Source organism: Aythya fuligula, chromosome 17 (genome assembly GCF_009819795.1).
Source record: "Aythya fuligula isolate bAytFul2 chromosome 17, bAytFul2.pri, whole genome shotgun sequence".
Lineage (NCBI taxonomy): Eukaryota > Metazoa > Chordata > Aves > Anseriformes > Anatidae > Aythya > Aythya fuligula.
In genome coordinates this window covers 2,476,562-2,500,637 of record NC_045575.1, presented here as the reverse complement: position 1 = coordinate 2,500,637, position 24,076 = coordinate 2,476,562, and the positions used below count along the sequence as shown (strand labels likewise).

Genomic DNA, 24,076 nt, shown 5'->3' with positions numbered 1-24,076 from the left:
AAAAATCTCACCTCAATTCTAGTCCTCCATGTACCCGGTACCTGACTGCAACACTGTTCGTGTACATGCACAGTATCGAGTCTAAGCAAGCATATGTGTGCATAGTGCTTTTTATAGACTCCAACCGAGCAGTTTTAAATAGTATGCTGAAAGACATCCTAAATACTCTTTTTTTAGTGGGAAGAGAGAGCAAGAATAAGGAGAAGAATTAAATAAATGGATTTCCTTAGTTCTAGTTAGATGGAGATTTCATAATTGTATATCAAAATCATTCCTGACAGAAATAGCAAGTGTCTGCTAATACATTTGGCTAAAGCATATTTAATTTATGCTTATTTCCAAGCCTCCTAAGTATCCTTCACAGGTTACGCAACCTTCTGTTAGCCTGCAGTTCTAACCTCCCAATGCAGGTGGTTTCCAAATTTATTTTAAAATATTCTCAGAACAACTCATCTTTCAATCACAAACATGCAGTGCAACGTCACCCAGACAGCAGTGGAAACAGCATGTACAGCACTTTCACCACAGATCAGGAAACGTTCCAGCCACTCTACCTTCTGATGACTTGTGACTTCGTCCCTGCTTCTGCCCAGCTCCTCGGCAAGTTTCACGTTCTCCTCTTGCAAAGCTGCAAGCTGCTGGGACTTCTGAGCAGCTGCCAGCTTCAGCGCTTCGCTGCGAGGACAGAGAGTGCATTGTTACCATAGGAACGAGAGAGGCAAGAAAAAACTGTGGGAGAGAATCAGCTTCACAGCTTGGAAAAATACATCTAGGTCACGTGGCGATCTATAAGAAAGGTGACGCGCCATGCCTCAGATGCACACAGATAGGGCTAGCCCTGGAAGGCAGTGGCAGCACAAAATGACTGCTTCCTTCTCCTTGGCATGTAGCAGGTGCTCAGGGAATTACAAGGTAAGCTCAGCATGCAGGTCCTGCGTGTTTCCGATGGTCAACAAGAACTTGCATTCAAAAACGTGCCTGATAAAGTGCGGTTTGACAGGACTGCTGGTGAGCTTTGTATTTATAGCCCAGATTTCTCGGAAATTAACATATGCGTATTTTGTAGGAAAAACTTGAGAATTGTTTAAAAAAAAATAAAAAAGTTTATGGTTCCACTTATTTAAATACTTCCTACAAGGTCTGACACCCGAACAACCAAGAATGTGCAGGATCACAGGAGGCAAACCCGTAAAACATCGACTCTGCTCTCTTTAGCTTAATGGACACAAAAACGAAAAGAAGACAAAACAAAATCTGAGCCATAAAAATGGATCTGTAGGTTCCATTAGCTTATGTTGTTACTAATACATGTGGTTTCCTTAAAGTACGTTTATTTTCAACTTAAAAAATAAAAATGAAAATTGCATGCTTGCCTGTGACATAAGTGACTAACACAAGTTCTTATAACATCTGACAACGTATTTTAAAAAATGAAAAAGGTGTCCTTCACTTCATGAAATGGGAACTTCTGTCTGGGTTTTGTTTTGATAGCAAGGACTCTCGGTACTCCTATGTGCCAATATTGCACAGAGTTCAACCCTCACTGGAATATTAAAAATATTTGTATTGCCATGGGAGGTAGAAGAACCCATAAGTCAGAAACTTATTCAAGCACTTCAAAATAAAACAACCCTGAAGTTTGTTATTGAGCACATTTGAACAAAACAAAGTCTGATTTAGAGTTTAGCACATAATATGAAGAAATGGTTGGAAAATCTTAGTCAATCTCTGAGCTCTACACCAACTTTTAGTTATCTAGTCCTTGACCAATTTCCAATCTAAACCACCTAGACTGGACTAAGCAGGCTAGCTCACATCACCGACTATTGATTCAAATTATCTCTGTATGAATATACTTGCTGATGCAGGAACGTGCCTATTTTCAACTGTGATTGTTTGTTGAGCTGCAGTACTAACCAGTCTCCTCTTTTTGCTTTTGGCATTAAAGCAGAAATTTGGGGTATTACTAAAACACACACCAAACACTGGGGTCAGTCTGTGTGAAACTCCCCTGTGCTTAGTACCCAGGAATTTTAAATTGATAGCTTCAAGTGTGCTTGACAATAGGCAATGCTAAATGAATACACAACATCCAGCTGTTAGTTCTGATTTTCTTCATCCTATTTTTCCATGGAAGAAGCTCTTTTACAAAGTGAACCAATTCCATTATGCTATCTTCTATGATCCTGTGATCTTCCCACCTCCAAAAGGCGCTGCTCTGGAGGCAGCAGTGTTGCCCTACCTACAGCCACAGCTCCTGGGGACAAAACTTCCCCTCTCTTTCACAAAGGCAAGGCACCACCTTCATCAGCTGACCTCTCAGAGGTGTTCTTACTGCCCTCGTTACCACTGACCACGAAATGCCTATTATCAAGCTAACTCCTTACTGTAATTAAAAAAGGTAACACACAAAATAACTATGACAAAGATCAATTAAATGTCAACCAGACCAGCGACCACTTATCCACAATGTCTCATACCACTGATGACTAGAGACCATATCCAGCAACTGTCTGTATTAATCTTAAGAAGAAATAAAAAAACAAAAAGCACAATTATCGGAATCATGAGAACACCTTTTAGTACAGACAGTTTTTAAGGAAGTAATTTCTATAAATAAATTCTGCCTGACAAATTACAATCTAATATATTTTGTCTTTCCATGAAATCAGTCTGCTAGCCCCATGCTGTCCTAAGCATTAGAGCAACTAGTCTAGAAATCATTATTTTGCTTTGGCATTTCCCACGTGCATAGAGGCAGACAGTAACTGCAGAATGAAATCCAGCCTCTCTCAAATGAGGTTGCTTTCTATACAGGCATGCAGTTTTTTAAAATGTAAGCAGTAAAAACTGTCAGTCATAGAGAACTTAGAATTTATTCTGTGTGCTGATTTCCTTTGTGTCCTGTCTTCACCTCAGAGCAGCAATAAAAACTGTCACAAAATGACTTATGAAACTAATAACAATAATTAGTCACAGCTATTCTTGGCTATCAGTCCAGATTCCAGCTCTCACTCTGCGAGTCAAGAAATTCTTCTCAGAGTGGGAACAGTGACTTGTGATTTAATGCATTACACCTCTGAAAGCCAGGGGACATGCAGCTACCGCAGGGTAGCAATAATTCGGCTGGGTTTTTATTTATGGTGGCACACTAGAAGCTTTGATACAATGACATTCCAGGTACAAATTACTTTATACCAAATGCTTTGCAGTTAATTTTTGTACAATGCCACATGTTATTCGTTTGTAGTTCATAAGAGGTAGCTTCTCAAATAAAGCATCTCAAATATTAATTTCTTAACTCTACGCTTACATAGTTCTATATATGGCATTTGTATGGTACCAGTTAGAAAATCAGTCTGTAGCATGGCACCAGGAATAAACTGGATAAGGCCATCAATGAAAAATGAAAGCAGAACCACATTTTCTATAAACAAAGCCTCTTAAAACTATTTAGCACTCCAAGTATACCTGTAATCAAATCCAAACAGGATTTCTTTACAGTAAAACCTTCAAAGTAATCTAGTGCCCTCAGGTGGCAGAACGAAATACTTCCTCCAACAAACATAACATTTCAAACCAAGCTTGAAGTGAAGGATTTCTTCAATAACTTGAGAAATTCAGGAGCACTGTTCTGATTTGAAGTTATATGCATGTCAATGCATGTCAAACTAGTACTTAATTGTGATCTGCCTTATAAGAGAGGGTACTGGAAATGTACTGAAAGACTGTTTTTAATGCAAGGTAAAAGTAATGGTTTAACAAATTCACATTGCAATACTTACAATTCTTTTCTAAGTTCTTCTACTTTCTTGTTCTCTAGGTTTAGAAGCTCTTTTGATTTAGTAAGTTCCTCTTCATTTTTCAAGTTGTTTTGTTTAAGCATGTCCAACTTAAAGAGGAAAAAAATCTCATTACACAAATGAAACTGTAATGTTTCCAGCTGCAGCATTCAGAAAAATGGAGAAAGTGACCTGAGCTGATCCACTTTTTCATCTTTACTCATTAAATTAATTCCAACTTTGCACTGAGAAGCATTTGTCTAGCAAAATGTGTTATGAGCCTTTCTGAATTCAAGTCTAGCAGCACAAAAACTTGGTGTCCACTGAAGAGCAGCTTACAGTAATCTGATGTATAGATCCTGGTATAAAATGTAAAGCTCCAAAGCACCTCCATTTTAAATGCTGTGCAACTCAAAGCATTATTTTTCTACCTCAACATTTCTTGTTAAAAATAGCTGTTCCCTTTGATATTTATTCTTCTAAGGTAACTGATAAAAAGTTCTTGCTTTCCCATACCTTTATTTCCAAGAAACAGGAGGCTGAATGCTGTGCTTGCAACCGTAAGTAATCAATTCCTTCCCGAGATCGTGTTGCACAGGTTGAATTGCTGCATATCTATTTACTGAGCTTGTATCTACCACATAAATACCACAAGCTTGTGAACCTTATTTGTTCACATTCAGTGACACATTGTCTTACATAACGGATAATCTTCAGTCACTCTCAAGGCATTACAGGACCCTGTGGTTGCCTTATTTTTTTTTTAATCCAGAAAGTGAACTCCTGCCACTATTAACGTCACTGATTTTAATTCTCAAGCTATCAGATCTCCTTGGAAATCATTACCATTTCTGAACAAGCTGTTGCATTTAGGTTAGCCCAGCTGTTCACTACCCATTATTACAGGAGATGCAAAAGATGAAAATAGCCATCAACGAGAGGCCACAGAGTGCTCAAGATCTGCAGAAAAGTTCCCAGTTCAATGTTAGTTCAAGATTCTCTGAGGCCAAAGAGTGTAAGAGAGATTAGTGAGGACATTTTCCCTGCTTTCAAACCCTGATGTATCACACAATGATGGAAGGGCATAGACTGATGAACGGGTCCCTTGAGGAACTGATGTATTTCTTGGACTGTAAGTTCTTTGGGACAGCTGTGCCCATGCATTTATTTGTACAGTGCATAAGTCAGTGGTATTTGTACCTAGTCAGACCTTGCAGCACTTCACTGGGGTGTGAAGCTGCAACCCATACAACCAGGGAACTGAAGCATGATTTTGCCTTTGGTTTCATCCCAGAAAGTAATCAAAGCCTACAACACGTATTTCACTGCATAGACACTTCAAGTAAGATCCAAGTCACTTACAAACCAGGCAATACTTTTCAGATAAAAGCATTTAAATATGGTTACCTCGTTCTGCAGCTTCTCATTTGTCTGTCTAGAGTTCTCCAGAGAAGCCAAAGTTTCAATCTTTTCTTTGTGAATGGCATCCTTCTCTTTGGTCACCTTCTCCACAGTCTGTAAAACATCTTCTGCCATTTTGACAGCCTGTGTACAAAGTGAGGATGGAGGAGAAAAAAACAGTGGGACCTCTGAAAGGAAACCCACAATACTTTATGCACAGCTCCACTGCTTGCCAGATGCTTTCCAATTAGAGAAGGACTTCATCTCTGAATTTGCATCCTGAAGCTGGCATAAAGTGTAAAAATAAACGGACATGAGTAGATTCAGTTCCATGCAGAAACCCCATGCTTGGGTCACCACTTAGACAATACCTTCCTTTCTTTTTTTATTTCCTGGATTTCTATTTACGATTGTGATTGCTCTTAGACTTTCAAATATTTTAGACAGTAGTAGTTCGTAGATATTCACTTCCAACAAACATTTCTATTTTCAGAAAATGTGGAATTATAACAATTGATAAAAAAATTGAAAATAAAATAAAAAATAATTAGGAAATAGACCAGTTATCACATCATTTTAGCATTGTTTATTATGGATTCAATATATCCTAAGTGATTTTATGGGCTTTGAGTGAAATTCAAGGTGAAATTCAAAATACTATTCAGAATTTGTTGGCGGTGAATACAAACACTTCTGTGAATAAAAAGAACACGAGAGATGCCAATATCTTTAACAGTCTGGAAGGCCTATAATGCAAATGTAAATGATTCTCCTGCTCTGTTTTTTAATTATCCAATTGCATTTACAGGAGTAGTCCATTGTTTTATATTTTTTGAATAACTCAAATTTGTAGTTTGATGTAATGCCTACACTAGCTATTAAGCTGAGAAGTACTTCAACAGAGGAACTGTCCGATTTCTTCCACCAGATTCAAAAAACAAGACTTCCTTTTATTCACAGTTTATGTTGTTTTCTTGCAACATTCAGCGACAACATAGGCTTTTATATTTAGAAATAATTTAAAAAGAATTATTATAGTTAAAATCTCTTTCAGACTCAGTTACAACTTAACAAAAAAAAATAAAAAAAATATTGAGAACAAAACTCCAGCCCATTTACCCTGAGATGAAGTGCTGATTGTGCAATGAAGTGCAGAGAGGAAACCATGGAGTTAGTGCTCAGTATTAGTATAACCGTACTTGTTTAACTGTACGTTTCAATACCTCCATTTTTTGCATTATTGTTTGGGCCTGGAGAGTTTCAATTTCTCTTAGTTTCAAAGCCAGATTGTTCACCTTCTCCAGCAGCATCTGATTTTTTTCCTCAGAGACCAGCAGTTTGCCCGAGAGGTCTATGTTAGTGTGCTCTAACAATGCTACTTCCTCCTGCAGCTTATAATGGTTCTTGGACAATTTCTCCTTCTCTTTCAGTGTTTCTTCCCTACTGATGACCAGACTCTTCTGTTCAGCAAGCAGACTTTCATTTGCCTTAAGTAATTTGTTTCTCTCTTTCTCAGTCACCTCATGTTTCTGCTGAAGATCATCCAGCATCTTGGACAGACAGCTGTGCAAGTCCTGGAGCTCTGCTTTTGATGTAGACAAGGAAGTAAAGTCACTCTTCAGTTGCTCAATTTTGGAAGCCAGCTGTTCTGTCTCTGCACAGAGGATTTCTTTTTCCTTAATTATTTCCACCAGTTTAGTTTCGGATTTTTCTTTCTCCTGAACCAAACTTTCTTTCTCAGTCAGAAATTCTTTATTTTTCTCTCTCATCACTTCTATCTCCTTCTCTAAGGAGCTGATGTTATTTTGAAGCTCCAGACGTTCCAATAAAAATGACTCCTTATCCAGTTTTCTAGCATCCTTTTCTATGGTTAAGTTTTCTTTCATATTCTCAAGTTCTTCCTTTAATTTCTGACACTTATCTTGTAATTCGGTCCTCTCTCTGGTCATTGTTTCCATGTCAGTAGAACAGGTTTTGAATGAAGATGATAGGACCTGCTTGTCACGAGACAGAGCGGACAGTTCATTTTCTAATATTCTTTTGGCATCCTGTGCCTCTTTCAAAAGATCTGAAAGGTCACGTTTACAAGCTTTTAGCTCTTGATTTTCTAGATTCATCTTATTTAGCTCTTCCTTGAGAGCTTCAAGGGACTCTTGCAGTGTGGTATTCTCTTGGGCCAGAGCTCTCTTGGCTAAGGTATTCAGCTCATGTTCTCTCTTCATATCAGAAACTGCATTTGTAGAAGACTTGTTCTCATCAAGGAGCTCTGAGTATTTTCTCTCCAATTCATTCTTCTCTTTCAGAAGAGCTTCATTGTGCTTTTCAAATTGCAACAACTTACAAAAAACAGATTCCTTTTCCAAGTTCAATTCATTTATTTTCTCAGTAAAGATTTTCTCAGCAAGCACAGCATCTGCTGTGGCCTTAGCAAGCTTTTCAGTAATTACCTTATTTTCATTTAGAAGTTCATCCTTTTCAGCCAAAAGCCTTCGTTCTGATGAAGAAAGAGCCTCTTTCTCTTGAAGTAACTGAATACATTCAGAGTTGGATGTCTCTCTTGCGGATTTAATTTCCTCAAGAAGATGAGTGAGACTAGCAAGAGAAGCCTTCAGCTCTGTATTGTCTTTCATCACCTTTTTAAGTTCTTCACGTTCACTCTCTAGATCTGTTAGCATCTCTTCTGTTCTCGCTTTTAATGCCTGGTTTTCACTGACAGTATCGGCTGAACTCAGGCGCAACTCTTCTATACTTTTAAGGAGCATCTCCTTCTCAGACTGCAGACTCTGACTCATCTGCAATAGATGGTCCCGTTCATTTTTTAAGGCTGTGTGTGTACTTTTAAGATCCAAGTGTTTATCTTGGGCTGAATCTCTCTCTACAGTCAGAGCTGACAGTTGTTGTAGTAGCTCTCTTTGTTCTCTGGCCAGGTCATCGTAAGAACCTTTCAGCTTCTGAAAGGCATCACCTTTGTCTTTAATGACTGCATCATTCTCTTCCAAAAGTTTCTTCTGATAATGCTCCAGTTCTTCTCGTTCCTTGATATGTTTCTGACATGCCACATCCATAGCATCTTTGTTGGCCTGAAGTTCTTTCAGCTGTTGGAGCAAGGTTGACTCTGAAGACCGGAGAACATCATTTTCTTGAGTTATCTTCAGAAGATCTGCCTGTGCTGCCTCTATTTCAGAGAGTAATTTGCCTTTCTCAGAAATTAGTGCTACCTTTTCTGTGCTTTCCTGCTGGCTTTTGGCCTCAGCTTCTTCTCTCTGCTTTAGGATTTTTTTGTTTTCTGAATTAAGTTCTTCATTTATTGTCCAAAGCTCTTCTTGGTCTTGTTGCATTGACAAAATCTTTGATTCCAACTCTAGAAGTTTTGATAATAATGAACCTCTCTCTAATTTTAAAGTATTCCCCTCCTGTGCCAGAGTCTCTTTTTCTGATATCAAACCCCTCATCTTGTCTGACATTAGTTCAATCTCTTTTCTGGCTGATGCTAACACAGAGCTTAAGGACTAAAGAAATAAAGTCAGGGAGAAGGGAAAACAAAAATGAAGTCAAGCAGACAAATGAGAAATGTGCATTATGGGCAAACAGTGCTACTGTAATTTAAGTTTTTTTAAAAAGTGTATACGCTGGCACATAGTCCTTGTGCTATCTGATCTGTTGTTGATATTTCATTACAAAACACCAACAAGAATACTTTTTGGTGGTTAAACTAAAAATATCTTGATTTGAGAGGTCCTCCATAACAGACTTCATCTTGGTTTTAAAAAACTACTCTCAATGAATTTTCTGAATGAAAATTAATCAGAAATAGACACACAATCTAATGAAGTAAAATGCAGGGAGTTATCGTAGGTACTCATTTCCAATTCTCAAAGTCACCTTCTGTAGCTAGTTCTCCCCAAGATATATTGTCATGACATTTTTAATTCAAAACAGCACATCATTGGTGTATCTAGAAGTTAACTCCTGTGCCAATTTATACACTAAACATTTTTGATGAAGCATAAACAGATTATAGCCAATATCTAATAAGGGATGAAAGTAAGCAGCAATATCAAAGAAACAGGAGAAAAAAATGAAAATTATTCCAGTCAAAATACATTCTAAATAGCTGCATATAACACAAGATCATACTACAGAGTAACGTTTTAATTGTGCAACACCTTTAAATGAAATATTTTACAACTTATTTTATTTAAAAATCACGCATTTAAAACACTGAAAACAATAACATCTGGCTCCAACTTATTGCGCTGAACCAGATATCTATGAACATAGAATGCTAATGTACAAGAGCCATATTTTATGGATTCTTGTGTAATCCAGAGAAGACAACAGTAAGTTGTGAAGCATTCACAACTTCACTTCCCTAATCAACATTATTTTTTCTGTAAAAGTTCAAAACAAATATCACAAAAACCCTACTATAAAATGGTAAAGCTGAGAAAACAAAACAAAACAACAGAACAGTGATTCACTGAAATACAAAGATATGAACTTTAAATTACTTGCAAAGTAACAAAGTATACATACTTTGGCCTGTTCTGCTTGCTTTTTCAGCTCCTCAGCCTGCGTTTCCAACTCATTATTTTTCTTTCGTGCAGTTTTCAGTGCCTCTTCTGCATCCAGCAAGTGCTGCTTAAACCCTTTAATATCTGCATCATGTTTAGTGATCATCTCAGAAGTTTCTTTTTCATACTTTGCCTGAAGATCCTTATACTGATTTTGGTTAGTCTCGATTTGCTTTTTCTGATAGAACATAAAACAGTTGGAACACAGTTAAAGGTGCAGTGGTACATCATGGTAACTATTCTCCCCATAATTAGCTATTATTTTTTAATGTTTTTCTTACCATGTCCATTAGTTGATCCTGCATTTTTTTCAGCTCTTCTTGATGAGTCTTGAGAGTTTCTTGCTGACTCTGCTCAGCTTTCTGTGCTGTCTGTTCCACATTTTTCTGTAGCTGAACAGCCTTTTCATTTGCTTTTGTAAGCTCAAGTTGTATTTGCTCCAACTGCCTAAAAAGACCAAATAAAAGAACATTACTTTTTGCTGACAGCATGACAAGCACAGATAAAAGACTCTAAATTATGCTGAAGTCCTATATTCTGTCCAAACATTTAGGAAGATATTTAATTATTTAACATTCTGTTAAATTAAATATACACAAGTGGGTCCAAGCACTTGCTTGTCTGCAGAGTAACACTGTTGCCAGTAAACTTGCCCCCAGCCTGGGGTTCTGAAAAGATAAAGAACTATTCTACCCACAATTTTTGTTTGAAAGAAACCACATTTTCTCTTGCTGGTCAAAAAAGAGACCCTTGTATCTACTCCATTTCCAAATAAAAGCCCAAAAACTTGTAACCAAATAATTACGAAGCACAATTATGAAAGAGTATGTTATTAAAATGCTCATTTGCCCTGGACAGTGATAAGTATATGCTACAAGGAATTTTAGAAATTATAAAAGTGAAACTCTTCAAATCACTCAGAGGACACTATTTTGATTAATTTAGTGTGAAAGACTAAGTTCACTTGTCACATCAATGTGACACTCAGGAGCATCTTGCTCAGCTATTTGAAATGAGATAAAATGAGAAGCAAGGAATGCAGGAGTAAAGAACTAATGCAAAAATGTTCTGACAATGATGGAATACCTTTCTTTTAACCGTAGCTCATCATTCATTTTTGTAAGCTGGGCAGAGCTGTCCCCTGATGACTTCATGATCTCTGCTATGTCATTTTCTAGTTTGACTTTAGCTTGAGTCAGTTGCTGTTCTCTCTCTTCTCGCTCCTTCAGTTTCTCCTCCATCACTGAACAAGATAAAAGTTAGCAGTCTGGCAGTCTAGCAAAGGGAATGCGCAGACTAGCTAGAAGATCATAAAGAACTATAAACAGAATAATGTCGATGCTATAGATCTTCCAAATTACATCTTCAAAATTAATAATTATAATTGGTTTGAACTTTGCGCTGTGAGCTGTAGCAGAAAGTTAAGAACACTTCAGAAATAGCAGTAAAGCAACTGGTCAAGAAGTTTTAGCTTTTTTTTTTTTTTTTTCCAGAAGCGAATCACTTAACTTCAGGCCATGAGAAGTTGGTAAGAGTCCTAATGCATATCAGAGGATAATCAAGCAGTATAATAGGAGAAGCATGCACACCTCTCCAGCTATTCAGCAGAAGAGTGGAAAACAAACAATGCAAGCAACATGAAGTTACAGGGAAAAAATCATGGAATCAGAATGGTTTGGGTTGGAAGGGTCCTCAAAGACCATCTACTTCCAACCCTCTGCCACAGGCAGTGATACCTTCCACTAGACCAGCCTGCCCAAAGCCCCATCCAACCTGACCTTGAACAATTCCAGGCACTGGCGAGGTGCTCCAGCCCTCTGATCACATTTGTGACCTTCCTCTGGACCTGCTCTAACAAGTTAATGTCTTTCTTCTGCTCCAGCATGACTCAGGCCAGTGCAGGCACTGCCACCAAGGGCAACAGCAGCCCTTGGCATGACTTGAGTCCCAATAATACCTTGAAAGATTTGATTACAGGGTACAAAATCATTCCTAATTTCTTTCTAGTTTGGTTTTAAATTGAGATGTATAACTAGACAGATACAGCAAGTCTCCCACCTGCCAGATAAGAAAAAGCAGACAACCAAACTAGCATACTGTCTTTTTGACGTCCTTAAAAAAGGAAGAAAAAAGAGAGAATACTGTTTATGTGGATTAAAAAAGAGAATACTGTTTATGTGGATTAATTATTTTATGCTTGTAAAGCTTCAGTCTGGTCACTAAATCTTTGTCTGGTACTTGACCATTACCACAGCATGATGTTGTTGCAATGTTAAAGCAAAAATTTAACTACTGATTTGGAATACACTCAGCCAGGAAATCTTTTGCCTTACTGCACTATTTCCTTAACATCATGGTCACCTTGCTGTATCACTATACAGTGCCACAAAAGTTAGTTTTGCCTAGAAAGAAGGCTTTCTTTGGATGGCATATGCATTTGAGAAAGCATTATGCACTATGTAAGGTATGGCAAGCTGAGCAGGAGGCATAAGAAAGCACAAAGCTGATGCATATTTCAAAACATTCCATTTTATTACTTCCTTACCAGTCAAATTAGACTTCAGTTGTTCCAGTTCTGAAGACATGAGTGCAAATTGCTCTTCTTTTTGGTTTAGTTTTTTTATTGTTTCTATGCAAGTAAAATTTTAAAGACAAAGTTAGTAACTACTTAGATTCCAACAATTCCACCTACTTGCAAGGTATGTTACTCTCAAGAAGAGAGGCTGCAAGTAGTCCTATCCTTTCCCTAGCTACTGAAACTGGTTTATTGCCAGGTTTAAATTTGAAAGCACATGAAAGAAAACACCTTTATTTTGCAGTATAGTTTTCTGCAGCTTTTAAGATCTTCATGTACTTTAGTAGCAGACATACCTTGCATAGTTTGTTGAACGTTTTCTGCTTCATCAGCTGCACTAGTAAACTTTTCTTTCTGAAAAAAATAGACAAAAACCTAAGGTCAGGTTTGATGTTAACAGTATAATTCAACCGCTGAATTTATATTAGGTATTTTTTCATGTAAGAAATATATCAAGTTTTCACTCCTATCATAAACAGACCTGAAGTTTTTGAACTACAGTTTAGCACTGATATATTCAACAACATAATGGCAAGGGAGAAATCTTGCTTGTTTGCAAGCAAGTCCCTAAACTTTCAAAATAACTTCTCCATCAGCAAGCATAGCAACAGAACTGCAGCTACAGAGACTCATGTAAGAGACATCATGTTTGGACCTCTCAATGTCAGAAGCTATCCATGTTACTCATGTGCTGCACGATGGACTTCTGCAACCCTGTGATCAATCTCACATGAGCATTTTCCAGCTTTACCAGCAGGAAGAGATGCTAGACTGAAAAAAAGGTAGGATGCTAAGGAAGACAATAAATGAGACTTCTCCATCAGCTTCAGATATTTACTATGGCTACAGAAAGATTTTATGACAGGGACAGTAAAAATTAAGCAGCTTGTCTTTTTATTGCTAACTAGCTAGTTTCTCAGGAGAATACCACCCATCCACAGGATACCCAATTGCAAAATTAATTAAATTTGCAAAATGAGAAATCAGGTGAAAAGTATCTTTGAGAAACATTTGTGAGCCATTCCTGTAGCAAGCATTAATTTATACAATAGTTATAATGATAAAGGGCCATGTGTTCCTTCAAGAGTAGTCTACATTTAAAGCTGCACAATGCTTTTGACTTGGCTTAATATTTTATCTGAAATCTCTAATGGATGAGTTCTATTTAAACAAATCACCTGATAACACAAGTCAGGTGAAATGCTCTTTTCATTCTGAGATGGATCTTATTAGTCATGAGCCACTGCCTTCTGTTCATGAAGATCATAGCTTTGAAAGACTGCTCAGGCAGAACGGATCCTCTGAATTCAATTATGCTCTCACCACAAAACCCAAAATCCAACGGATAAAGTCAAAATTTTTGAGTATTACTCACCAAAATCTGAAGTTCCTTTTCCAAAGAATCTTTAACTTGATTTACTGCACTCAAGTTTTTCTCAAGGTCAAGAAGCTTTTGCTCTTTGCCCTGCAGTTCTTTGGCCAGATTACTAGCCTAACGAATATGGTCAAATGGAGTAAAATAAAATTACAAACATGAATGATAAAAACAGGGAAATTAAAAGTTGAATCTGAAATAAATAACTAGAATATTAAAATCACTATAAGATGACAAAATAAAAATAAACTGAAGGAAAAAGAAATGTAATGTGTTAACTAAGTGAAGCTGATTTCCACTGATGACTACATCACAGTAATAATTGGATCTTGAAATGCTTGAAATAATAATTAAAATTTAGTGATCTTAGAATTAATGGTGAAAACATTTAATGGCAGACATTTTGGAGTACACTGAAACATTTCAAAATACAGTTACAGCATCAGTTGAATTAGCAGTTTTGTTTACCGTTTTAATCTTTTGAACTGATAAATTTAGCATTTATGTTTCAACTAGCTATTCAGACCAATACACATATGGAGATGTCATTTTCCAGAAGGGTCTGTACCTCACCCAGGAGGTAGCACAGAAACCCAGTGTGAGCTCAAAAATTGTGCCAAAGGTCCACAGAAATCTAGTATCTTGGAACCATCTGTGAAGGACTTAGGAAAGCTGTTTCCAGCTACCTTCCCACTACTATGATTGGAGCTGTAGCTTGTCAGGTCATACATAAATTGAGGATGTGGGCAAACCCCCCAAATTAAATGGAAACTTAATGCTTTTATTAGCTGCAGTGGCAGAATAACTTTCAAGTACTGAATGGCATACTATCAACCTTAAAGAGACATTTTATCCAAAACCAAGAAAAACCTCAGTAAGACACATCAATCTGCAGTCTGTGCTTCAAAAATTCCATGAAAAGGTTCCTGACAACACCACTGCATACTCTTATCTTAAATGAAAATTCCCTCAGGATCTTTTTTCTTTTTTTTCTTTGTTTCATTTTTAATGGCATTCTCTTGCTTCTTGCATCATCATCTTTGATGAGAGGAAAGGTGAAGATACTAATTCTATCAGCATTTCTCTAGGTGGAAGATTGGGAACACGGATTCTCTCTACAACTCAAAGTAATCAACTAAGGAAAAAAATTCCACCACGAGCTCTGTGTCACATTATCTGAATATTTCCAAACTTCCACCAAAGGTTAAAAATTTGTGTATGTGGGTTCTTCTCCCAAATAAACCAATAAAGTAATTTTCCATAACATAAAGTTTTCAGCAGAGGCCTCTGTAAGTCTGCAGAAAGTAAAGCAAGAAATTTTCTTTTGCTGAGTGGTGCAGACCAAGCAGAAAAACCTGTTTAGAGATCTGACCCAGTTAACGCTTTCTCTACACCTCCTCAGATGGTACTAAGATACATTTCTAATACAAGTTTTTTTTTCTGTGATGAGTTTGCTATAGCAGTTTAGAACAATACAAATGTAAAATAAAAGTAAAGTAAAAATAAAAGGATGGATGTTGATACAAACCTTGCTACTTTCATCAACCTTTTCAGTCTCTAAATTCTGTATCTGTTTCTCAGCTGCCTCAAGCTGCTTGCTAAGTTTCTGGACTTCCAATTTACCTTCAGAATTGGCTTTCTGAAGTGCATCAAGGTCCAAAAGCTTTTCTTCAGAAGCTTTGATCTGTTGTGTAAGACTACCAATAACTTTGGTTTGTTCATTGCACTTGGCTTGCAGTACCTCTAGCTCCTTTACCTTTATTTCAGCTTCCTGTAATTTGTTTAAAGTGTCTTCCATTTCTACTAGATGCTGATCTTCCACACTTTCCAGTTTGGTCTTCAAGCTTTCCAGGTTTTGCTCTTTCTCCTCTGTAACTGCAATTAATTTTGCTTTCAGGGCTTCGATCTCTTTTAAATGATGAGACTTTTCATTTTCCTGCTTCAGCTTTAAATTTGACATTTCATTTTCATAGTCTAATTTAATCTTCTCAATTTGAGTCTTTAACTCTGCAAATTCTGCTGTTTGAGCCCCTACACCTTTGCTGAAAGAAACTTTTAGTTCTTCCATTGCTTGCTGATGGGAGGCAATTGCAGATTCCAGCTTTGATTTCCACAGCTCCGTTACATCTGAATTCTCCTTGTTGGCATGATCAAGCTTAGATTTCAATGATTCATTTTCTTTTGCCATTTTCTCATTTGAAGCTGAAAGTGATTTGATCTCTTTCCGGAGTGCTTCTTCACTGATTTCAAACTTCTCTTTCAGTGAATTCATCTCACTCTGATGTTCTTTGCCAACTGCTGCCATTTTTTCTTGCAAAGAACTTATTTCTTGTAACAACGAAAGAGAAGTATCCACATCATCAATGTGTTTACTAGACTCTAATCTCCCTCGAAGCTCAGCTACTTCCTTCACCCGCAATGCTAGATCTCTTTCTAGTTCCATGATGCGAGATTTTTCTGATACTGTGGCCACCTATGATTAACAGCATTTTAAGAAAAGAAGAAAGAATTAGAAAAGATATGTTTAATAGACACAGATGCTTAGACCACAGTGAAAAGAAATTACCAAGCATTGCAAACCAACATCAGTAGTGTATTCTTACCAGCATTTTGGATTATAATACCTCTGAGTTTCATTGCCAAATCCTATTTTTATGGAAGTGCTAAAGAAACCTTAAGTAAAAGAAAATGCTGCTTTTATATGGAAGGCTGTGAAACAAGACCAAGTGTTGTTTCATTTATGTATAAACTATTGCTAAAAAAAGTACAGATGTCCATAACTTTGTGTTCTGTGCATACTAAATTTCACCTTTTGGGAGAACATATTTAAGTTGATTTTTCTGAAGTTATCTAGAAATAACAACTTGCTAAATAACAGCTTACAAACTATACTTATTTATATTAAACACGTTTAACAAAATGTTTCTGAGAACCACTATAGAGCAGACTGACAGAGGTAGGACAATGTCCCAGGTCCCTGATTGTTGACATAATTGCTTCCACTTTCATTTTATGCTAGCTATGAGACTGTCAGCGAAAAATAAAGTTTTAGCCTACAAATGCTCTGAAACACCTTTTATATTCAATCCATTGTTGTCTCTGAAAAAAGTGTCCTCACTTTATCTGAGCTTTACTACAGCTGTTGAAGAAACTTCTGGTATGGATAAACTACAAAGCCAGCACAATGATTTCTAATTGGGAAATCACTATGTCAGCCTTCTTATTATACCAACATTCTGAAAAAATATTACTTACATGCAACTGCTTTTTAAAAGTACTTATTATAGACTACCTTCTTGGTTTTATAATGTTCAGTCCTACCTTCGAGTCATGTGTGTGTGCATGATTATAAATATGCTTTCAAGAAGCATCAATCATACGTATTATGACACATATTCAAATGTCTATCCTGATCTAGTCAAAAGATCTAATACTCTGCATCTTCCTAATTAAAGAAAGTGTTTGGAATAGACAAAGACACATAGAGAGTATTATCTGAAGTGAGCAGTGCATAAATCATCACAGAAAAGTAATGGGATTATTTTAAAAGTACAAATACATAGACAAATAATTGAATTTTGAGTATCATACAAAAACTGTCAAGTGTTTATTTGCCTACTCTGCTATGGACAGAAATGAGAAAAATGTATACAACTTCTCATCCTCTCTGGTGAAGAAACCATTTATGAACAGGGGAAAGGTAAAAAAAATATTTTATGATCCTGCAGAAAAAAAAAAAAAAGATTCATAAGTAGAGAGCTAGAATTTCTTTCCAGCTGAACCCTGTGCTTTGTAAAATTTTAAATATTTGTGATGACCTTCAGCTTTGTTTGGAGGAAGATAACAGTATTAGCTTTTTTCTTCTGAGACAAAGAACGATGTAGTAACTAGAGGAAGTTCACACCTTGTCATGCAGAAAACTTGTCAGTTTGAGAAAAAGGCAGAATGAAATTCACTGCTTCATTATATCAAGCGACCGTGAAAGATTTAGGTTATGAAATGTACCATAAAAGAGCCAGTACTCATGGTTTATTTCCATGGCATTGCTCCACACTGAAAATGTATCTGATTCATCACCTCTGGAAGCAGATTTACAGGTTTTCAGTAAGCAGACACCTAATAACCAAACCTGAATGGTGCCCTATTAAGTATCTCTTACATTATCTATTACTGGGTGTTCACTGTCTCTTTATAAAGATGCCACATAACCAGAAACAATCAACAAGGGCATCTTGAATATTATCGATATGCACTTACGTGTAAAGAATTTAGGACAAAAGGCACTTATAACCAATGGCATATCATTAGGTGTGACCTAGATTCCCTTTACATGGCTGGACCTGACAGAAGGGTACGGAAGTACCACCTCCTGCTACTATTTAGCTACCATTTAGCTGACCTTGTTGAAATGCCCAGTAATACTGGGAAAACATTCAGTTCAACACAGGTGATCATTAGTGAATTCTTACTACAGCTGCAAGTTCCTTCTTCCCATCTTCTCTTAAGTAGCTGTAGTTAGGCTAGATGCCCACAGAATGACCCATGTTTGGAAGTGGTCAATGTGCTCCTACAGAACAATGTTCTGCTATTTGCACAGTGAAGGAACCATCCCATCCTCCTCTCATGCTCCTAGCTTGTGGTCATCTCAGATTTCTTGGATTTGGTACTTTGTGAATTATTTATGAAATACAAAATAAAAATTAAAATAAATAAATAAATTACACCACCAAAAACTGTTATGCCTTTGCTGTCAAATGAGCCCAGAGACATAATGCAATGTTAGAACATGTAGGCTTTTCTAAAAAGATGTGTGAAGAGCTGAGGTCAACCACAGCAGCCTTGTGGGCCTTGTTTCAAATAAAACTGAGTACAGTTAGCACCTCCCTAGCAAGAAAAAAACTCTCAGAAACATGCTGAAAATCTTAGGAATCAACATCAGCTAAACCTCTGTCTTGGGAAAAAGTATGTTTTGGGACTCAGTAATGTTTTGACAGGCAACGGTATTACTAATACTACTGGATATCCCTGAAAAGATTGTGTCATGGGTAGAAAAAAAAAAAAAAAGAACTAAAAAGGCACTGCAAACCTTGACTTAGTAGGTAGCACAGCCACTATTTAGGACCTCAGAAACCCAGCTCCCAAATTCTAAGTTTGTGTTAAAAGCACTGGCAAAGTGGAACTTACTTCTTTTGGATATAATGAACTTTGCTATTTCTGCCACTTTTGACCTAGATTTAAGCATTATTTTTGCACTTTGAAATCATCTTACCTGAATTCTTCTGAAGAAATGAGTACACATATACAGGCATACACACACACACCACCGAAGCTCAAAATTAATGCTAATTCTTAAGAGTGTTCCAGCTACATCTATAGCAGGTACTGATCGTGGCAGGAGCAAGAATCTCTTTCAGCACGTGTTAAACCCGGCAGGCTGTGTCATCAGAAATCTTCCACAACACAAAGCAGTCTTGTTATTTAAATAGTGAAAACCATTACCCTAGTGTCTTCTAACTCCCTCTGGAGTTTGTCAGCTTTGGTCTTTTCAAAGAGCAGGCTCTGTTCAAGCTCCTTAATGCGGGCATGCTCCAGTTTGGTCTGCGTCTGTTAGTGAAAAGGGAAAGGAAGAGAACACAACGGTGCCACCATCACATGCCAGCACACAAGGAGGGAGCCACATGCAGGCCGTGCTGCCAGAATCTTCTATCAATGATGAGCAGAGAAGATGCAGTGGATAAAATGAACAGGGAAATGCTATGGATGAGAAAGATGGACTGAAAAGTGTAAATGGACTGATGTGTAAAAAATAAAAAATAAATCACAAACGAAGAAGTATGAACAAAAACGTTTCATGCAGCCAAGTAGAAGTTATTTATCAGTACATGAAGTTTTCAGCACAAATTAGAATAGTTATGAAAAAGTATATATAAATATATATACACCTGTTCTAAGAGGATGATATGTCCCTTTCCTCATCATCCCACTAACTTTTTTTAATGCATTGGGCTTATTTTTAAATGATTTAGTTTGAACCAGGGGAGAATTCACTAACGAAGCTCATGTAATGAATTTCTATTTATTTTTTTTTAAAGCAATAGTAGCTGCATCTCAAGTCTTAGCCATAAAAATCTTTTTGGTCAAGACCAGGGAACACTAAGGTTCATTTTTCACTAGGGTATGAATTATTTCAATGGAAATATAAAGAGCATGGTTGCCTGTAACTGCAGAACCCTCTTAGTTTATCCCTCTCCTCTTCTTCCAAAAAGAAAGCAAGTAACAAATAAGATTCTCCAAAACCAGGGGAAAAAGTGAATCAGCCTGGTTGTTGAAAGCCTAATTGCCAAAGCCTAAATACATTGAACAAGATGTACAAGTGATAAGATTAAAAAAATAAATTGTAATTCTTATAGGTTCCTAAAAAGCACAGAAAGTACATGTAACGAAGTAAGCAGGCACCTCCTGCCTTTTGGTTAAAAAGGGATAGATTTTTTTTTTTCTTTTAGCAAGAACACAGAACATCAGTAAACTTGATACCTAGGCTCCAAGATGCCCCCAAGAGAGCTTGAAGTTCGAGAGATGCAAGTAAAGTCCAGCAGTTAGTTCATACCTGACCTGCACCACTGAAATGGGGAACAGGGGTGAGTGTGTGTGTGCACACATGGGTGGAATAGAAAGAAGTAATACAGAGTTATTTCTGAAATGAAACCCAAGTATTGTGTCAATCTTGACTGGTCACTGTTAGTGTAAATGTATGAAACAATCCAAATTAAAAGTATTCTGAAAATGTACTGTTGCTTCACATGTCTTTTCCAAAAAAAAAAAGGGCAGCTTAAGGAGCTTGCCCACATCAAGAGTAAGGTGGATCTCCAGAAAAAAGACTGAATGAAGTTCTGTCTGGTTATGCTAAGATGTGATTAAGAGCCCAAGAAGTTGCATCCATCAGCCTTGAAGAAAGTTCTCTAGCTTCAGCAATTACTTTACTACAGAACAAGTAGTAAAGTAGTAAACAGGTAGTAAAGTAGTACACAGTAACCCCCAAGCCTTATGAACTGCTATTAGTAGAGGAGAGTCCTGCAGCCTGAAAAGCTACCCATTGAACACTGGATTGAAAGAATCCAAAAGGAAGGAAGAGTATGAATCATTCCAAAGCCACACTGCTGCCAAACCCACAGCACAGCAGTGTGCACACAGCTGGCAGGACACTGCTGTTTCTCTGATCTTTGCAAATGCTATTTAAATATCCCTACAGAACTGTGTTATTTATAGAGGGACAAGCTGATTAGTACTGCCTCCAAGCCAGCAGTTAAAGATCCTAGGCAGTCTCCGCAGAGAAGGTGAGATAGGGACGAAACTCTCGTTTTGCTCCAGGCCTGTTCTCTAATCACAGTATTCCTTCTGACAGCACCAAGTTATCTTCCTCTCCCAAAGCATGTAGACATCTGGTGGTTTCAGTTTTTTAAAACATTTTTCCAGCTGAAAAAAGAGTTGGCTGTTTTACTATGCAGTTACTAGATCTAAAATACTAAATCCCTAAAGCATTAAAACTTGCTTCTTAGATTTGTTCTGGTTTTGGTATTCCATAGAGGATTTGTTTCTGTATCAGTGGAAGATATTCAGTGTATACAAGGAAAAAACAAAACAAACCACAAACATAGAACATGAGAACATGGGTTATTGTTTTTGTCTCTCACAGCCTTCGAAAACTAAAGTAAATGTTCTCAGAGAAATAAATATTTTTAAAAGTGGCCATAAATCAGCCCCCTCTCTCAGACTGATTAGTATTACTTCTGTTCTACAACAAAATTATAAGTCTGAAAACAAATCTATTTTTAAAATTTGAATATTCATGCCTTTCTTGCTCTAAATCCCATTAGGGATTTATTAGAAACAAGCCCCAAACCTGATAGCTGCAGAATTCTCCTTGCATCACTTTGCGAAATATGCTACCTTAAGACCTGCTATACTATACATAAAAAACAAAATACTTTGATCATTAATCTTATTGACATTGCTTTAATACTGCAAGGATCAAATATACCATCATCTATGATGATTCCATGATTACCATTTTTTAACCCCTACCTCTTATATTTTACAAAGAAGAATAAAATAAAATTCTACCAAAAATAAAACAAAAACTAAAAATTAAAAAGAGAAATGTCTAAAAGATTGTGTTCCTCTGAGGAAAGCCGGAGCACAGTAAGCTGACAAGAGGAGAGTACTGTAAAAAGAAAAAAAGAATTTGATTTTAAACCTCAAATTGAATAGAAAATAAAAACAAAAAGCAAGCAAACAAAACCCACAAAGCATCTTCCCCTTCTCCAAAGCTTCACAGTTAGATTAAGAGAGGGGGAAATGGGACAAGCCTTACTCTGGCTTGAACCCTAAAGAATTCCACTAAAATCGAATGTCAGGAGGCAGTCATTGGTTATTTTCAGCATTTATGTATTCTAGCTACACTTTCACTTCAAAATAAACCTTCAGTTAAGTTCTCCATCTACAGGTAAAACTGTGAAATTGTGCTGAGGCCATAAAAGCTGATAACTGATTCTAGAATAGGGGCAAGATGACCTTCAGTTCCTTCGTGCTGGGATAACAACCACAGAACACGACAGATTATGAAGCATTATCCTGGAAACTAAGTGATCACCCAGTTCTCCAAAGAGTGAAGATGTCCATTTTTATGGAGAAATTAGAACAGGGAAATAAGGAGTAAAGATAGGATTAAACAAGGAGTGCACAAAACGAGAGAAAGGAAGGGCACATGCAGATTTACTTCTAACACACCGTGAGCCTGATTGGAAGAATAGAGGAGACCCGGATCGCTGAAGTAGCTTCGCAAAAGCAACACCTAAGAATGCACAGCAGGAAACCAGTTTTAGTCTTGAGAACTTCCTATCTTGGCTGGGGATGCAGCAGAGGAGGCAGCCTGTGATAATTTTGCCTAAATCCAATCAAAGAGAGGGCTTTTAAATTCCACTATTCTGAGCTAAGGAAGCAAGAGGGCTGCTTTAATGTCTTGTAAGGCAATTTCTGCTATCCATTTACATATATTTTTCCTGCATAATTCAAAGGGAAGCTACAGTAAAATAGACAGCTTTAAAATGTCTTAAAAAATACCGTGCAATCATCTCTCCCCTTAGCATTTTATGAAAAAAAAAAATCAGGGGAGGTAGGGAACATACCATTTTTTCCCTCAGAAAAATTAATTGGCCAGATGCAAACTGCATCTATTGAACAGCAGTAGGAGCTCATAGGAAACAGCGTAGGATTTTGTGAAGAGAGCAACTAAAATCCTACATAGAAATGAAAGACATTTCAAGATCCAGGACAGTCGTTTTCTACAAGCTCCTATGCTCTCCAATTAGGTGCAGAGTTTTTGCCCATAAAGAATTCTAATGACACATTTGCCCTCTCTACAGTTAATGGGGATTACAACGTTTAGTCATTACACACATTCTTTTTGATAAACGTAATTGCTCTGAAAGCAACATGCACACAAATACTAGAGTCAATGTTTCAATAACAGATTATGCAGTTAGTGAATAAGTATAAGCATTTTCTGCACACAATCTGTTAACATGGGATGTCTCTGCACATTGAAGTGCCCTCTTACATTTTCTGGATCTTCCGAAATCTGCCTCTTTCGCTATCAGTAAAATTAAAAAAAAAAAAACAAAAACAAACAAAAATATTTCACCTGAAGACTTAGTACTATCATTCCAACACAAACATCAGGATACATCTCATTATCTTGTATTAATTTTAAATTCTTGAAGCTATGCAGCTTGACAGACCAGACTCTTTAACATGGTCTGCCAGGACTATCCAGTGAGTTAACAAAAAATAGAAAACTATAAGTTTCCATGGACTAAATAATAAAAGGAGCATTCTATGAAGAGTCTAGATAGGTATCTTAAAATGAATGGAAGACTAAAATAAAAGAAATGTTATATGAAATGAATCACTTTCATAAGGCTAGCACTTTAATCGTAAAGGGTTCACAGGGACACAAGTCAATTAACTTTATTCTCTATACTGTGCAAGAGTCTAATATTTTTCAGATTAAACAACAAATAGAGTAGAACAACTAATACATATTTTGCTTTTAAATTTGGAATTTGGGATAAAAATTGGAAGTGTTCAAGTAATTAAGAGCAATTCTTCACTAAATGTTTCCTAACCTCATTGCATAATAACATACTATTATAGTGAACACGTGAATGGCTGTTTAGATTTTGGGTACAACTGTCCTGACAGAATTATTTTTTTCAATAAATCTTCCATTAGAAGACATTAGAAAAATTAGTAAGATATAAAATAATATAAAATATCAAAAAATAATTTTCAATTACATTATTTTCACTTA

The 24,076-nt window shown here is 36.8% G+C and overlaps 1 protein-coding gene across 12 annotated transcripts in view; it reads right to left on the bottom strand.

Moving 5' to 3' along the window:
- Positions 1-24,076, bottom strand: part of CLIP1 (CAP-Gly domain containing linker protein 1) — a 67,833-nt gene that overhangs the window by 11,749 nt on the left and 32,008 nt on the right. For 5 of the 12 annotated variants that reach the window (XR_004253992.1, XM_032198868.1, XM_032198869.1 and 2 more), the window contains exons 9-20: positions 23,324-23,356; positions 19,207-19,311; positions 15,236-16,180; positions 13,708-13,824; positions 12,629-12,686; positions 12,303-12,386; positions 10,844-11,000; positions 10,039-10,204; positions 9,720-9,935; positions 5,190-5,327; positions 3,786-3,892; positions 555-675 (exon numbers count right to left, since the gene is read on the bottom strand). Coding sequence is in view for 11 of the 12 variants with exons in the window: in XM_032198868.1 (XP_032054759.1) it covers positions 555-675; positions 3,786-3,892; positions 5,190-5,327; positions 9,720-9,935; positions 10,039-10,204; positions 10,844-11,000; positions 12,303-12,386; positions 12,629-12,686; positions 13,708-13,824; positions 15,236-16,180; positions 19,207-19,311; positions 23,324-23,356 (2,247 nt within the window). In the remaining variant the exon portion in view is untranslated. The remainder of the gene's footprint in view (positions 1-554; positions 676-3,785; positions 3,893-5,189; positions 5,328-9,719; positions 9,936-10,038; positions 10,205-10,843; positions 11,001-12,302; positions 12,387-12,628; positions 12,687-13,707; positions 13,825-15,235; positions 16,181-19,206; positions 19,312-23,323; positions 23,357-24,076) is intronic. The other 7 variants (XM_032198871.1, XM_032198872.1, XM_032198875.1 and 4 more) reach the window with 5 other exon arrangements.